We start from the raw sequence: 18,383 nt of genomic DNA, 5'->3' as shown, positions 1-18,383 counted from the left end.
TTTGCTGGTGATGTGGACACCAAAGAACTTGAAGCTCAACCTGCTGCACTACAGCCCAGTCGATGAGAATGGGTCCTCCGTTTCCTGTAGTCCACAATCATCTCCTTTGTGTTGATCACGTTGAGGGAGAGGTTGTTGTCCTGTCTGTGATCAGGCCTAACACCGTTGTGTAATCTGTAAACGTAATGATTGTGCTGGAGTCGTGCCTGGTCGTGCAGTCATGAGCGAACAGGTAGTACAGAAGGGAACTGAGCATGCACCCCTGAGGGGCCCCCCATGTTGAAGATCAGCGTGATAGATGTGTTGTTACCTACCCTAGTCCCCTGGGGTGAACAGATCATACAATTTCATAGAAATTACATGGAAACAACGTTGATTCAACCAGTGTGTGCTCAGAGGGTTCATTATTACTGGATTACTAGTGGAATATTGATTGAGAATTTATACCCAATGTTAATATCCCTAATCATGAAATTAAGACATTAATGATTATAAGACTAAGAACATCATTATTCTGCTTATTCTCTCTGTGTGTGTGGGTGTGTATATGTGCGTGGGTGCGAGTGTGTGTGCGCGCGTGTGTGGATGCGTGTGTATGTGTGGGTGCATGCGTATGTGTGTGCGTGCGTGCGTGTGTGGGTGCGTGTGTGGGTGGGTGCCCGTGTATGTGTGGGTGCTTGTGTTTTTTTTAAATTTCACCTTTATTTAACCAGGTAGGCCATTTGAGAACAAGTTCTCATTTACAACGCGTGCGTGCGTGCGAGCGTGCGTGCGTGCGTGTGTGTGTGTGTGGATGGATGGATGGGTGCGTGTGGGTGGGTGGGTGCATGTATGCATATCCGTCTTGTCTGAGAGTTGGGCTGCTGTGTGCATCCCCCGGCTCACGACATAGCTTAATCATACTGCAGAGGAAAGAAGCACCCGCCCACATACACACACACTGACACACACACATAGTGCCTCATTAGAGCTAAAAGTGGAAGAGCTACCCGGCGAGAAGAAAGAAAGAACAGTGAAGAAGAGAGAGAGAAAGGGCAGAGGGAACCACTTTTAAGGGATGCGTGTGTCTGTGTACCTTGGTCAGGTGGTGTTCAGTAGAGAAGCCCAAGCCATAAACAGTATTAGCTCTGCTGTCGGCCCACTGGCCAAACTTCTGAGACGTCTTTGTGAAGGTCATGTTGGGGCTGATGGTGCTGTTGATTATCGCCTACAGGAGCAAACACACACATTAGATCAAATTACAACAAATCAAACCCACAAGATTAAAATACCCAGAGAGGAGAGTGGACTCAAGTCCAGACCTAAAATGGACCCTGTCCCTATCACACAGTAAGACATTCACGCACACCTATTAGGGCACTCCTGGCTCTGTCTGACACATGAGCTGAATAAAACACATTCTAGATTCCGGCACTCGGCTGAATCATGCCAGTGTTAGCTATGCTGTCCACCCACTGACATGTTTGTACATTAGATTGTCCATTAACACTAGACAAACCCACTAAACTGGATGTGTTAAAATGGTGCTAGTTATCTTTCCCTTGGCTTTGGATGATGGTGCAGTCACCTTGTGTTTAATGTCTTTAGAACGTTTTAGAGCTTTCCAATGAACCAAATCATTTTCCGAGCTACAGCCTACAAAAAGTAATGACCCTTCTACTATGCTTTTTAAAGATACTTGTCTCACATGTAACTTACTGGCCTGCTACACTAGACACGTAACTTTTTAGGAGTGTGAGACGCTCCAATTCAATGAAAACTGGGCGGAAGCAGTGCGGCTCTGCAAGATGCTCGTGCTGCTCAGCGTAAACTTACGCTCTGGTTCAATTTTCAAGATTTCGGGCATGCAGCTCACAATTGAGAACGCTCACACTGCCCATGCTGGACAAAAGTTATGCTTCCAGTGTAGAAGGTGAAAAACCTACTGCTTTTGCAATATCACAGTGCAGCTCCTATGTTGTACTCAACCAACCAAAATGAACTTCTAACAATGTCCATAAAGACCTGCACAGTGTTTTCAGCATCTTAGGAGAGTTGTACGTGTTATAAGCACTATAAGTAGCCTTTACCTTGGTGCCGTCGAGGCTGATGATGCGGTAAACGTTGCGGGTGCTGTCATAGAAGTAGGACACAGTGACAGCGTGTTTACTGGTGGGCACCCAGTTCTTCTTGGTGTTGGGGTCAATCTGGAACGCATGGGCCCGCGTGCTGTAGATCGGCTGCTCCCTGAAGGGGGCCAAGAAGAAGTGGTGAACCTCTTTGTGCCTTAACACCATTGTCTGGCCAAACTCGCCTAACCCAAAGTTACTGTTGCCGTTGTTGTCCGGGGAATGGGATCGTCCCGGTAACCGAATCACCAACTCGCCACCGCCTTCCATGACAACCACAGGGAGGGCAGCGTGTGGTTAAAGTTCACCAACTGATTGACTGACAGTCAATGCGCACACACACACACACACACACACACTTACTGCCTACACACCACCTTCTCCACACACACTATCTTCTTATACACACAGACCTCCTATAAACATACACAGACCTACTACACCCACACACAGGCCACATACACACCAATCATGCTGCACATACTAATACATGCCGCAGGTAGCATAGTGGTTAAGAGCGTTGGGCCAGTAACCGAAAGTTCGCTGTGTTGAATCCCCGAGCCGACAAGGTAAAAAAATCTGTAAATGTGCTCTTGAGCAAGGCACTTAAACCTAATTGCTCCTCTAACTCTCTCTGGATAACAGTGTCTGCTAAATGGTACTTCCTATACATGTAGGCTATACAAGTGCACATCCACGCAGTCTCTCCTCTGAATGGCAGTGCTGTCTCTCCCTGCTCTGATTTGGGAATGCCAGTGGTATGGTGAGAGAGGGGCTACAGGCTAAATATAGAGAACCGGCTAAATATAGAGAAAAGTTATGAAATCTCACATAGTATCAAACGTGGCTGTGGGGTCATAGAAGCTGCCGGCACAGTGATTTGAGCTATCCAAATGGCCAGCAATACACTTGAATTTAAAAGAAATAGTGGTGCAAGGCTTTATCGGCTTTTCTACAGAAATGTTAGGTGATCGACTAGGAATGCCTTGTAGATTAACCAGTCGACTGCGATCGACCGGTTGATAACCACTGCCGTACATAATCAACCAAGAGAGGGGGAGGAGGAGAGAAGGGAGGGAGGGAAAGCAGTGGTTGTAAATGTGAAGTTCGAAAGCCTGAGGAAGTTCATATTGGAAACTTTTCTAATACATATGAATGGAGTGCAGATTGCCAGCGGCTGCCAGTGAAAGCATTTATTGGCTGTGAGTAGATTTTTCAAAAACATCCACCACTCCTATCCCTCTTCAGAAGCAAGTAAGCTAATTTACTGTGCTAGCATCACTAGCATGGAATATTTTTGAAAATGGAAATTTCGGAAATTTTTAATCTCCACTTCTGTTTGAACGTGCCTATTCCAGTTGTTGGGAGAGGCAAATGTGTCAAAATATTTATGATATTTCTACTGGAATCTTATATCAAAATCCTATTGGACTACGTTTTCCTATTGGAAATAAAAAGTGATCCTATAGGATTCTTGCAGTCCTATAGGATATTGTGTCACCTGTATCAGAATCCTATTGGAATCCTATTGAACTACTTTTTTCCTATTGGAAATCAAAAGTAATCTGATTGGATCCTATAGGTTTTTGACAAGTCTGGTAGGATTTTGTCACCCTAATCAGAATCCTAATTTTTGTTTTATTCACCTTCAAGAAAACCTGAGTGACTGATGACGTCACAGCTAGCACGGGCATGCAGTGTTAAATAAAGAGTTCAGCTCGCCACCTGTGGCTGCGCATAGAATCTCTGGTGTTCTAACATCATCATTTAATGCACGCATTTTTAGGCTTTCGACCTGGCCAAGGCTCTGTCAATCACCACATTCTTGTCGGTAGACTCAACAGCCTTGGTTTCTCAAATGCCTGGTTCACCAACTACTTCTCAGACAGAGTTCAGTGTGTCAAATCGGAGGGCCTGTTGTCCGGACCTGTGGAAGTCTATGGGGGTGTCACAGGGTTTAATTCTCGGGCTGATTCTTTTCTCTGTATACATCAATGATGTCACTCCTGCTGCTGGTGATTCTCTGATCCACCTCTACGCAGACTACACCATTCTGTATACGTATGGCCCTTCTTTGGACACTGTGTTAACTAACCTCCAGACGAGCTTCAATGCCATACAACTCTCCTTCCGTGGCCTCCAACTGCTCTTAAATGCAAATAAAACTAAATGCATGCTCTTCAACCGATCACTGCCCGCACCTGCCCGCCCGTCCAGCATCACTACTCTGGACGGTTCTGACTTAGAATATGTGGACAACTACAAGTACCTAGGTGTCTGGTTAGATTGTAAACTCTCCTTCCAGACTCACATTAAGCATCTCCAATCCCAAATTAAATCTAGAATCGGCTTCCTATTTCGCAACAAAGCATCCTTCACTCATGCTGCCAAAAATACCCTGCCGATTCTGATGTCAGACCATAGAATTAGGAATTAGAATACTAGAGTTGACATGAACCTTCTTATGATGGTCCAAAGGTCAGCCATGTTGGTCAGGAAGTTGTACAACCATGGTTTGCCAGTGCTGTGATAGTGTAAAACAATGAATGTGAAGAATTTATTGGCACTGTATGTGTTAGCTAGCTAGCCAGACAGATTTAGAGGAATGATTCCATTCATTTTTCAAATTAACTGCCAATATGCCAACATTACATTCAAACAATTCAGTCAATCCACTATGGAACGCTGTTTGGGTCTTTGTGTGTCAAAAAAGATACATGTCAAATAACACTATTTGACGCCTCAAATAAGCTTTTAATTTGACATGTCAAATAACACAATTCTATTATTGATTGTTGTTTTTGCTGAATTTGCATGTACAAGCCAAGCACCATCATTACGATCACTGTCAAATCTGTACAAAACTGTGTTGATAATAAGGCATTATTTGTTCGACCGAATGGGAATACGTCTGTGTGAGCATTTGAAATTAGATCAAGATCAAACGAGCAGGATAAAAAAAGTTTGCAAATATCTTTGATAGAGCTGTTATTAGCAACTTCTGGGGTTGCTAGCTAGCTCGCTAGCTTTAGCTTGGTACCTAGCTAGCATCAATGCAACCAGCCTGAAAACAATGACCAGTGGAAACTGTAGACATTTTCAATATTGTTAGCAATGATTTAGGAATCCATGTGAGTAAGTATTAGCTAGGTAGCCACTTGTTGTTATCCTATTGAAATAACTAGCTTGCCAGGTACTTAACCCTGTTGCCCAAAACTAATGTTATAAGCAGCCAGCTAGCTTCCTCTGACTAGTATGGCTTGACCAGACTGGGTTATGTGTTATGAAGCTAGTCATAATAAGGGGTAGCCACAATAGTGGAATTCGCATTTCACCTTTAAGATAAAAGTTCCCATTTGAAAGTGATGAAGAAAGTTACAATTGGTGGAATCATGCCATATTTAGACTAGATCATGTTAAACAAGGTTGCAGTATTGGAATGTGGAGCAATGAAATGGGCTGTCAGTCTACTCGGTGACTCCCACAGAACACAACTGTGCAAATATTAGCGTCTTAGCTCTTATTGCAGGACTTTGACTGTGGGAAATCAAATTACATTTTATTAGTCACATGCACCGAATACAGGTGTAGACCTTACAGTGAAATGCTTAAGCCCCTAACCAACAGAAATAAGGATACGAATATGAAATAAAAGTAAGAGGTAATTAAAGAGCAGCAGTAAAATAACAATAGCAAGACTATATACAGGGGGGTACCGGTACAGAGTCAATGTGCAATAGCTTGAGACTTCCTTAGATATTGTGCACCAGCTGCTATTTACAAAAATACATATTCTGCCGCTCCTTGTCTTACCAGACACCGTTGTTTTATCCTGCCTGTATAGCGTCAGCCCCAACTCCGTGAAGCATAAGATATTACAGATTTGAATGTCCCGTTGGTAGTTTATTCTTCCGCGAAGGTCATCGATTTCATTCTCCAAAGATTGCACGTTTGCTAGCAGAATGGAAGGAAGTGGAGGTTTATTCGATCGCCTATGAAATCTCAGAAGGCAGCCCGCCCTCTGGCCCCTTTTTCTCCACCTCGTCTTCACAGGGATCTGGGCCTGTTCCGGAGAAAGCAGTATATCATTCGTGTCGGGCTCGTCAGACTCGTTAAAGGAAAAAAAGGATTCTGCCAGTCAGTGGTGAGTAATCGCAGTCCTGATGTCCAGAAGTTATTTTCGATCACAAGAGACGATAGCGGCAACATTATGTACAAAATAAGTTACAAACAACGCAAAGAAACGAAAAAAAAACACAATCTGTTGGGGACAAGGAAAAAAGTCAACCTTCTTCTCCGGTGCCATTGTTACCTCCCCAGTCAGCCTATTGTGTGTATTGACATTCATATTGTACTGTACAGCTCTCACAGACCTGTAATTTCTTCTTTAAGAGGCTCCTCTGTCCTCCACTCGTTACCTGTATTAATGGCACCTGTTTGAACTTGTTATCAGTATAAAAGACACCTGTCCACTACCTCAAACAGTCACACTCCAAACTCCCCTATGGCCAAGACCAAAGAGCTGTCAAAGGACACCAAAAACAAAATTGTAGACCTGCACCAGGCTGGGAAGACTGAATCTGCAATAGGTAAGCAGCTTGGTTTGAAGAAATCAACTGTGGGAACAATTATTAGGAAATGGAAGACATACAAGACCACTGATAATCTCCCTCGATCTGGGGCTCCACGCAAGATCTCACCCTGTGGGGTCAAAATGATCACAAGAACAGTGAGCAAAAATCCCAGAACCACACGGGGGGACCTAGTGAATGACCTGCAGAGAACTGGGACCAAAGTAACAAAGCCTACCATCATTAACACACTACGCCGCCAGGGACTCAAATCCTGCAGTGCCAGACGTGTCCCCCTGCTTAAGCCAGTACATGGCTAGGCCCATCTGAAGTTTGCTAGAGAGCATTTGGATGATCCAGAAGAAGATTGGGAGAATGTCATATGGTCAGATGAAACCAAAATAGAACTTTAAAAAAAAACTAAACTCATCGTGTTTGGAGGACAAAGAACGCTAAGTTGCATCCAAAGAACACCATACCTACTGTGAAGCACGGGGGTGGAAACATCATGCTTTGGGGCTGTTTTTCTGCAAAGGGACCAGGACGACTGATCCGTGTAAAGGAAAGAATGAATGGGGCCATGTATCGTGAGATTTTGAGTGAAAACCTTCTTCCATCAGCAAGGGCATTGAAGATGAAACGTGGCTGGGTCTTTCAGCATGACAATGATCCCAAACACACCACCCGGGCAACAAAGGAGTGGCTTCGTAAGAAGCATTTTAAGGTCCTGGAGTGGCCTAGCCAGTCTCCAGATCTCAACCCCATAGAAAATCTTTGGAGGGAGTTAAAAGTCTGTGTTGCCCAGCAACAGCCCCAAAACATCACTGCTCTAGAGGAGATATGCATGGAGGAATGGGCCAAAATACCAGCAACAGTGTGTGAAAACCTTGTGAAGACTTACAGAAAACGGTTGACCTCTGTCATTGCCAACAAAGGGTATATAACAAAGTATTGAGATAAACTTTTGTTATTGGCCAAATACTTATTTTCCACCATAATTTGCAAATAAATTCATAAAAAATCCTACAATGTGATTTCTGGATTTCCTTTCTAATTTTGTCTGTCATAATTGAAGTGTACCTATGATGAAAATTACAGGCCTCTCTCATCTTTTTAAGTGGGAGAACTTGCACAATTGGTGGCTGACTAAATACCTTTTTTTCCCCACTGTATTTGAATTTATTAAGAATCCCCAGTAGCTGCTGTACTCTTCCTGGGGTCCAGCAAAAAATAAGGCAGTTATATACATGATAATAAAACATGTAAATATTAAAATACATTTTACGACAGATTTCACAATACATTATTTGGGTGTTTTGGATTGATAAAGATCTAATGTTTAAAAAACATATGGAAGAGCTAGTTAAAACGCTATGATTTAAAGTGGGCTTCTTTTTTAGTAATAGATCTTGACAACTTTCCTGCTAGTTTTGGACTATGGTGACACCATTTTAGCAAAATGCAGCAGACACCACTCTAAAACCTTTGGCTACAGTCTCCATAGCGCACTTCCCTTCATCACAGGTGACAGGTTTAATATTCATCACTACATCCTGTATCAAAGGGTCGGCTGGACCTCACTAAAGTCCCGTACATAACTTCAATACTCCCTGTTTGTTCACAAAGCTATTCTGAAAAATCTTCCAACCTACCTATTTTCACTGTTTAAAATAAACAAATATGATACACCAAACCGGGATGGTTAACTCTCGAGGTTAAAATAGTCCATACCGATCGGGGTAGATCCACTTTCAGTTCTAATGCCTCCCATTCTTGAAATAGCCTGCAGATCTCCTTGCATCTTGATTCCCTGGTGCCGCCAGGGCAGTTTAAGACTCCAGTATTAGTGTGTTGAATGAGAATTGCAGATGTTTTGATTGAATGAAGAGATTGTTATGAGTTGTACCTTGAATTTTTTAAATATTTTCTATCCTTGTTAGAATGATAATTTTGTACTATTGTATTACTGTGCTTAGGGCACCTTTGAAAATGAGACCCTGATCTCAATGGGTTTCGCCTGACTAAATAAAAGTTAAATAACAAATATCCCAAGCACAATAATTAGGATAACATGATGCATTTTCTTTATTTCTCTCTTTTTACATATAATATCATATAGAGTGTATTCGGAAAGTATACAAACCCCTTGACTTTTTCCATATTTTGTTACGTTACAGCTTTATTTTAAAATGTATGAAATAAAACATTTTCCTCATCAATCTACACACAATACTCCATAATGACAAAGCGAAAACAGGTTTTTAGAAATGTTTGCAATTTATTTTTAAAAAACAGAAATAGCTTATTTACATAAGTATTCAGACCCTTTGCTAGGAGACTCTAAATTGAGCTCAGGTGCATCCAATTTCCATTGATCAACCTTGAGATGTTTCTACAACTTGATTGGAGTCCACCTGTGGTGAATTCAATTGATTGGACACACCTGTCTATATAAGGTCACACAAGTGCCAGTGCATATCAGAGAAAAAACCAAGCCATGAGGTCAAAGGAATTGTCCGTAGACCTCTGAGACAGGATTGTGACGAGGCACAGATCTGGGAAAAGGTACCCAAAAATGTATGCAGCAATTGAAGGGCCCCAAGAACACAGTGGACACCACCATTCTTAAATGGAAGAAGTTTGGAACCACCAAGACTGGCCAAACTGAGCAATCGGGGTCGGGGAGGTGACAAAGAACCCGATGGTTACTCTGACAGAACTCCAGAGTTCCTCTGTTAAGATTAACCTTTCAGAAGGACAACTATCTCTGCAGCACTCCACCAATCAGGCCTTTATGGTAGAGTGGCCAGACGGAAGCCACTCCTCAGTCAACTTGGAGTTTGCCAAAAGGCACCTAAAGGAACAAGATCCTCTGGTCTTATGAAGATTGAACTCATTAGCCTGAATGCCAAGTGTCACGTCTGGAGCAAACCTGGCACCATCCCTACGGTGAAGCATGGTGGTTACAGCATCATGCTGTGGGGATGTTTTTCAGCGGCAGGGACTGGGAGCGGCAAGGGACTGGGAGAAAAGTGAAATACTTACTTACAAGCCCTTAATCAACAATGCAGTTTTAATAAAAATAAGTATTTACTCAAAGAAACTGAAGTTTTAAAAAAATACAATTAATTAAAATATAAAGAAAATAAATATAATAATTAAGGAGCAACAATCAAATAAGAGTAGCGAGGGTAAATAATCAATGTGCGGGGGCACAGGTTAGTCGAGGTAATTGAGGGGGGACAATGCAAATCCGGCTAGCAAGTCCGGCTAGCCATTTGATTAGCTGTTCAGGAGTCTCATGGCTTGGGGGAAGAAGCTGTTTAGAAGCATTTTGGACCTAGAATTGGCGCTCCAGTACCGCCTGCCATGCGGTAGCAGAAAGAACATCAGAAAGAACCCACTAGGGTGGCTGGAGTCTATGGTAATTTTTAGAGCCTTCCTCTGACTCCGCCTGGTATAGAGGTCCTGGGTTGCAGGAAGCTTGGGCCCCAGTGATGTACTGGGCCGTACTCACTACCCTCTGTAGTGCCTTGCGGTCGGAGGCCGAGCAGTTTCCATACCAGGCGGTGATGCAACCAGTACTCTCGATGGTGCAGCTGTAGAACTTTTTGAGGATCTGAGGATCAATGCCAAATCAAGTCACCTGAGGAATAGGCGTTGTTGTGCCCTCTTCACGACTGTCTTGGTGTGCTTGGACCATGATAGTTTGCTGGTGATGTGGACACCAAGGAACATGAAGCTCTCAACCTGTTCCACTACAGCCCCATCGATGAGAATGGGGGCGTGCTCAGTCCTCATTTTCCTGTAGTCCACAATCATATCCTTTGTCTTGATCACGTTGAGGGAGAGGTTGTTATCCTGGCAGTGTCTCTGACCTCCTCCCTTATAGGCTGTCTCATCGTTATCGGTGATCATGCCTACCACTGTTGTGTCATCAGCAAACCTTAATGATGGTGTTGGAGTCATGTTTGGACATCCATTCATGGGTGAACAAGGAGTACGGGAGGGGACTGAGCACGCACCCCTCACGGGCCCCCGTGTAGATGATCAGCATAGCAGATGTGTTGTTACCTACCCTTACCACCTGGGAGCGGCAAGTCAGAAAGTCCAGGATCCAGGTTAAGAGGGAAGTGTTTAATCCCAGGGTCCTTAGCTTAGTGATGAGCTTTGAGGGCACTATGGTGTTGAACGCTGAGCTGTAGTCAATGAATAGCATTCTCACGTAGGTGTTCCTTTTGTCCATGTGGGAAAAGGCCGTGTGGAGTGCAATAGAGATTGCATCATCTGTGGATCTGTTGGGGCAGTATGCAAATTGGACTGGGTCTAGGGTTTCTGGGATAATGGTGTTGCTGTGAGCCATGACCAGCCTTTCAAAGCACTTCATGGCTACATATGTGAATGCTACGGGTCGGTAGTCATTTAGGCAGGTTACCTTGTTGTTCTTGGGCACAGGGACTATGGTGGTCTGCTTGAAACATGTTAGTACAGACTCGGTCAGGGACAGGTTGAAAATGTCAGTGAAGACACTTGCCAGTTGGTCAGCGCATGCTCGCAGTACACGTCATGACAATCTGTCAGGCCCTGCGGCCTTGTGAATGTGGACCTGTTTAAAGATATTACACACATTCGACTACGGAGAGCGTGATCACAGTCGTCCGGAACAGCTGATGCTTTCATGCATACTTCAGTGTTGCTTGCCTCAAAGCAAACATAGAAGTTATTTAGCTCGTCTGGTAGGCTCGTGTCACTGGTTAGCTCGCGGCTGTGCTTCCCTTTGTAGTCTGTAATAGTTTGCAAGACCTGCCACATCCGACGACTGTCGGAGCTGGAGTAGTACGATTCATTCTTAGTCCTGTATTAACGCTTTGCTTGTTTGATGGTTCATCGGAGGGCATAGCGGGATTTCTTATAAGCCGTCCGGGTTAGAGTCCTCCTTGAAAGCGGCAGCTCAAGCCTTTAACTCAGGGTTGCCTGTAATCCATGGCTTCTGGTTGGGGCATGTACGTACGGTACAAGACACAAGACACAAGTAATTTTTCCAACAATTGTGTACAGACAGATTGTTTCACTTATAATTAACTGTATCACAATTCCAGTGAGACAGTAGTGTACATACAGTAAGTTTACTGTGCCTTTAAACAACTAGGAAAATTCCAGAAAATTATGTCATGGCTTCTGATATACTAATTGACATAATTTGAGTCAATTGGAGGTGTACCTGTGGATGTATTTAAAGACCTACCTTCAAACTCAGTGCCTCTTTGCTTGAAAACATGGGAAAATCTAAAGAAACCAGCCAAGACCTCAGAAAAATAATTGTAGACCTCCACTCTGGTTCACCCTTGGGAGCAATTTCCAAACGCCTGAAGGTACAACATTCATCTGTACAAACAATAGCACGCAAGTATAAACACCATGGGACACGCAGCCGTCATACCGCTCAGGAAGGAGACGCGCTCTGTCTCCTAGAGATGAACATACTTTGGTGCGAAAAGAGCATATCAATCCAAGAATAACAGCAAAGAACCTTATGAAGGTGCTGGATGAAAAAGGTACAAAAGTATCTATATCCACAGTAAAACAAGTCCTATATCGGCATAACCTAAAAGGCTGCTCAGCAAGGAAGAAGCCACTGCTCCAAAACCACCATAAAAAAGCCAGACTACGGTTTGCAACTGCAAATGGGGACAAAGATTTACCTTCTGGAGAAATGTCGTCTGGTCTGATGAAACGAAATATAACGTTTTGGCCATAATGACCGTCGTTATGTTTGGAGGAAAAGGGGGAGGCTTGCAAGCTGAAGAACACCATCCCAACCGTGAAGCACGGGGGTGGGAGCATCATGTCGTGGGGGTGCTTTGCTGCAGGATGGACTGTTGCACTTCACAAAATAGATGGCATCATGAGGAAAGAGAATTATGTGGATATATTTAAGCAACATCTCAAGACATCAGTCAGGAAGTTGAAGCATGGTCTCAAATGGGTCTTCAAATGGACAATGACCCCAAGCATACTTCCAAAGTTGTGGCAAAATGGCTTAAGGACAACAAAGTCAAGGTATTGGAGTGGCCATCACAAAGCCCTGACCTCAATCCTATAGAATATTTGTGGGAAGAACTGAAAAAGGCTGTGCGAGCAAGGAGGCCAACAACCTGACTCAGGTACACCAGCTCTGTCAGGAGAAATGGGCCAAAACTCACTAACTTATTGTGGGAAGCTTGTGGAAGGCTAGCCGAAACGTTTGACCCAAGTTAAACTATTTAAAGGCAATGCTACCAAATACTAATTGAGTGTATGTAAACGTCTGTCCCACTGGGAATGTGATGAAAGAAATAAAAGCTGAAATAAATCACTCTCTCTACTATTATTCTGACATTTCCCATTCTTAAAAAAAAGTGTTGGTCCTAAATGACCTAAGACAGGTATTAAATGTCAGGGATTGTGAAAACTGAGTTTAAATGTACTTGGCTAAGGTGTATGTAAACTTCCGACTTCAACTGTATATGTAACGTACGGAGATGACTGAGTGACACCACGAAAAATACAGCGCTATACAGAACAAAAGCAGAAAAATACTAAGTGCACACTTCCAAACAAGTTGAAATTGAGCAGTCATTTGAAAGAGTAAGAACATTTCAGCGAAACAACTCAAAGGTTGAAATACATTAATGCCAAGATAATGGAATTCATTATGCTTCATATGGGCGTCACGACTGACATTTGGACCAGCGATGTCGGCCACATGAGCATGCTGAGTCTGACAGCACAGTGGGTCAGTGAGAATTTCGTACTGAGGAAAGCCGTATTGCATGCTCAAGAATTTGCTGGTTCTCATACCACTGCTGCCATTTCAATGATATTTGAGAACATGCTTGAAACTTGGAAACATGAACACACTCCTAGCGCCATTCGAACAAACTGTCTCAGAGAAATAAGCTAATCAAATTAATCATCTGCAGCAGGCGTGATACCCTCGGTCAAGGCATTGAAACACCTGCTCAAAAAAACTGCCGACACAGACCGTGGGGTTAACTTACAAAAGTACTCGATGCGATTCGGTGGTATGCTCTCTGAGCCTCTTTACTGTATCGCCACCATGCTCGATGCTAGGTACAAGGACCGCTACTTCGATGCAGACAAAAAACAGAGTTTACGTGAAATGTTACATAGACAGTTGGACAAGATGAAAACGGACACAGTGACAGTGCGCACCGAGGAAGAGAGGCCACGGACAGACAGAGCTGAAACCACTGCTTGACATGTATGATGAAATCCTGGTTGAGAATGAAACGACTGAACAAATGAACAACGAAACAGCACAGCACGTAAGGGAAAGAAACAGGTTTTGATTATGTTTTACTGGTAATGGGAACATACATAAATGCCAACAAAATAACTTTTTGGTCAGCGTGGTGTGTGTGTAACCTGTATTTAACTAGGCAAGAACAAATTCTTATTTACAATGACTGCCAAACCCGGGCGACACTGAGCCAGTTGTGCGCCGCCCAATCATGGCCGGATGTGATACAGCCTGGATTCGAACCGTAGTGACGCCTCTTGCACTGAGATGCATCGTGTGTGTGTGTTAACTATTTAACTCTACTAGAATGCTTAAAAGGGTGCCACAATTTTAAATATTGGTTATTGGTATCGGTATCGTTTTTTAGGCAAGGAAAATATTGCATATCGGTATCGGCCAACAATGTAATATCGGTGCATCCCTAATCTTAGTGTATTGTTATTTCTCATTTGCAGTAAAGTCAAGTCAACAAATAACATTGGAATGATTTCTTAAATTTTTTTTTAGCTGTGAGTTAGGTTCACATTAACCACTTTTTATTTTACACACAGAGACTGATCATGTAGATCATATTCTTTGTTGTTTAATTAGTTAAAACCTGCATTTCCCCCTAGCAGGGATTTTTTTTGCATGTTTCAGTGCAAAGAAAAGTGTCACCTTTTTGGGCCCTCACACGTTTTCCTCTTTCCTTCATAAATACACACACACTTCATTTGAATTACAACCTGTCACCCCCACTTATAGTCCCTCTCTGACCTTCTCTCAGTCTATGCCCTCTCCCACTTACTCTGCTCCCTCTGCTGGTCTCCTTGCCCCCAGCCCCCACAAAAAAACTCCTAAAAACATACTTCTTCAGGGATGCCTATAATTTATAGCCTATGGTCCATGATTTACTCTGTCCAAACCACCCTTCTGTTCCTTCCCAGTATCCCTATGTGTCCCTGCAACCCACACCCTTACCTTAAGCCGGGTCCGTATCCTATTCCCATCCCTACCCCCTAAACCTAAACCTCTTACCGTATCCTCTACCCAACCCCTCCATCCTTTTTTTATCTGTGCTGTTCAATCTGTTCCTTTAATTTAAATTGCATTTCAATTGATACACTTGATTTTATGTAGGCCTACTTTTGATGTAAGATGTCCTTGAGAGCCCTGAATGGTGTCTGCCAAATAAGATCTATTATTATGTATTAAACATTTGAACAGCCATTTGCATCAGAGGCAAATGGAGAAGTGTCATCTGCTGTCTGGGAAACTATTCTTGTGACAAATGATCTGTCTAACATATTTCCCTTATCTGTTGTGTTTAGTTAGTGGCGACATCAGCCGTCCCCAGCTCTACAGTACTCTGCAAACTCCACTTTTGCCACTTAGGCCTATATAGACTTTCATTTTTTTTGACACACTATCTAAAGTGAGAACTCCTTGACACTCACTCTATCATAGGAAGAGATGGGGCTAGTGAAAAGGTAATTCACCAGAGAGCTCTCCCTTTCTCATCTCCCCCTTCCCTCACTCATCCCTGTATAGGAGTTGTTCCTCTCCCCTGAGCTGTTTATTCATTTAACAGAGTAGAGCTTAGAGCTCAGAGGCTCTTATTTTAACCAGAGAGGGGTCATTAATAAGAGAGATGGGTCCACCTCACACACACACACACACACACACACACACCACACACACACACCACACACACTGTCAAATACACAGTGTCCTCAGGAGTCCATCACATCATTGGATTACTCACAGAAAAACTGCACTACGGGTTCAATAATAATCTTGACACTGTATATTAAGGACAGGTGTGGTTTTAACATCCAATGGCAATGTCTGCAAGGGGAACTAGCTTGCCGGGATGTGTCGATTTCAACACGGTTAACACCCCTGATACACATTAACCCATAATAAGTTGTTCCTATATTTGCAACTGACTGATTGTAACTTAATTCCCGTTACAATCCCACTGTATTTGTCTTTGGTGGAGACATTCTAGTGTGTTCAATGACTGAAGAGGGTTTGGGGAAAAGGTTGCATATTTATATCCATTTATTGATACCATTAATGATGCCAATCAAGCTAGCAAGTAAGCAATCAATCCATCAATCAAATGTAAGGTGGGGAGGACAGAGGCCGGGCTGGCTCGAAGTCAAGCAGGGCTGGACTCCTGATAAGTGGGCTTTGTAGAAGTGTTAACTCTGTTTAAGTATACTACAGGTTTCCATTCCATCCTTCATCAGTAGTCACAGCGGAGAATACCTGTACCTCTGTAGCAGCTAGCAAAGCTTGCTCATATGTATTCATGAGGGGACCACCACCAAATACAGAGCCAGGAATTTGTGGAGCTAAGGGAGCTAACTCTATCCATCTCTCTCTCCTCAACTTTCTGTCAGCTGATTTTATAGCACTCAATCGCATCAAAAATGGTTTGTTTTAATTAACTGTATCTTAATGTGTATATTGTCTATATTTACGTGTACCTATACTTGCCTGTTTGTGCTTGTTTTTTTATTGAGCAGGGCAAGTTAAATAAAGGTAAAATACAAGTTATAAAAGAGACTTATTAGAAGGTAAATCAACTTTCTTATACACACAAACACAGTGAGAGATGAGGAGATGGCTGCTGTGTTACGAGCTCCGGCCCAACTTTGCTATTTTGTGGGTATATCTTTTTGCACGAAATGTGACTCATTTCAGGAAACTAGTCGTGCGTCACTACTTCACCAGAGAGCCATTTGAACGTAAACTTTTTTTTATCAAAATGCCTTTTTTTGGCGGAAATGCCTTCTGGAACATATAAACTTTCATGTGCCTTAATAACAAAAGTATATTGCATCTCTAAATACGAATAAAATAGTTCAATTTCGAGCCTAGTTGATTTAGCCACAGAAAAAGACAGGTACCTTCCCACTAGCTATGATTGGCTGAGATATCGGATTGGTCTGCCATGTAGCCCGCTTCTGTCTATAATATGAGCTGGTAGATAGTAGTGTAGATAGTCCTTTATAACGCATCTTTTTTGAAAGATATCACTTTGTAGAACTGCAAAAGTGTTGCTCTCCACTTTCTGGAGGACTGAGTTTTGAAATCAGTGGAATTAAGAGTATGATAGCCAAGGAGATGGAGAATATTTTGGCGTTTGATTGCAAATGTGCAGAAGGAGTCGGAAAAAGAACACACAGAAGGCTATTGTATAAAACACCTGTCTCTGGATTATATCTTCAAGCTAAGGGGAACCATGGCATCCGTGACAAAAAGGGAGAAGTGTCCATCCATGTGTATGGTAAGATAGTCTAGCTAGCTACATTTTCAGATAATAAACATTTAAACTAGTCATAAAGTAGTTTTCATTTCAAATTAAAGCGTACCATAGATCCATTTGCATTGCTAGTTATGGCCTACTATTAGCTAGCTAACATTGAACCTGGTTGCTTAGCTACCTGCAGATTCATGCAGGGTAGTAAGGTTATGAGCTGGGATTGTGGTTCATTGTTTAGCTAGCTAGCTACATGTCTAAACAAAAGACTCCACTATGCAAGTAAACATTTCAATAGAATGTTCATGATGTCCCTGCAACAACTGTCGATAGACTTAGCTGGTAAATTCGCTCTGGCTACGTACTTCGATTTCAGAGCACTCTCGTCTGAGTGTGCTAGAGCGCAGAATAACTGATGAATTTACAAAATCTCAAAACCGTTGAATATGTGTCAGTAAACATTGGCAAAAAAACATAATTACATTTTGCCAGCAGTCACCAACGCTCTGGATAACATAAAAACAGCCTAACCAGCTCTGCTAGGCGAGTAAAACGGTCAGAGTGAGCTGTTCTCCTGTCTGGAAGGAACTAGCCAGTTAGTTTGGGTGTTAGACTGCTGTTGTGAGGTCAGAACACTCGGATCAACCAGAGTGTCCAGTGTGCGCTCTGAATGCTCCGAGAGCGAAAGGCTCTGAATTTACAAATGAACAATCTGACATCTAATCAAATGGCTACCCAGACTATTTGCATTGCCCCCCCCTTACAAACCAGACAAGTTTCACCCCCCCCCCCCCCCCATGTTACTCTCTGTTATTATCTATGCATACTCACTTTAATAACTCTACCTACATGTACATATTACCTCAATTACCTCAACTAACCGGTGCCGGTACCCCCTGTATATAGCCTCGCTATTGTTATTTTACTGCCGCTCTTTAACTACAGTGCTGTGAAAAAGTATTTGCCCCTTCCTGATTTCTTATTTTTTTTGCTCATTTGTCACACTTAAATGTTTCAGATCATCAAACAAATTTAAATATTACACAAAGATAACACAAGTAAACACAAAATGCAGTTTTTAAGTGATGATTTTATTTATTAAGGGAAAATAGCTATCAGAATGGAAGACAGTGGTGGTTTATTCGATTGCC

General features: G+C 42.7%; 1 protein-coding gene across 1 annotated transcript in view; it reads right to left on the bottom strand.

Moving 5' to 3' along the window:
- Window positions 1–2,838, bottom strand: part of homer1b (homer scaffold protein 1b) — a 61,715-nt gene extending 58,877 nt beyond the window's left edge. The window contains exons 1-2 of the mRNA XM_029638667.2: window positions 2,070–2,838; window positions 1,076–1,207 (exon numbers count right to left, since the gene is read on the bottom strand). Coding sequence (XP_029494527.1) covers window positions 1,076–1,207; window positions 2,070–2,378 — 441 coding nt within the window. The 5' untranslated portion in view covers window positions 2,379–2,838. The remainder of the gene's footprint in view (window positions 1–1,075; window positions 1,208–2,069) is intronic.
- Between the last annotated feature and the right edge of the window lie 15,545 nt (window positions 2,839–18,383).

The sequence above is a fragment of the Oncorhynchus nerka genome, linkage group LG27 (assembly GCF_034236695.1).
Source record: "Oncorhynchus nerka isolate Pitt River linkage group LG27, Oner_Uvic_2.0, whole genome shotgun sequence".
Taxonomy (NCBI): Eukaryota; Metazoa; Chordata; class Actinopteri; order Salmoniformes; family Salmonidae; genus Oncorhynchus; species Oncorhynchus nerka.
The sequence above is the reverse complement of the archived record's forward strand: the minus strand, read 5'-3'. Positions and strand labels throughout refer to the sequence as shown.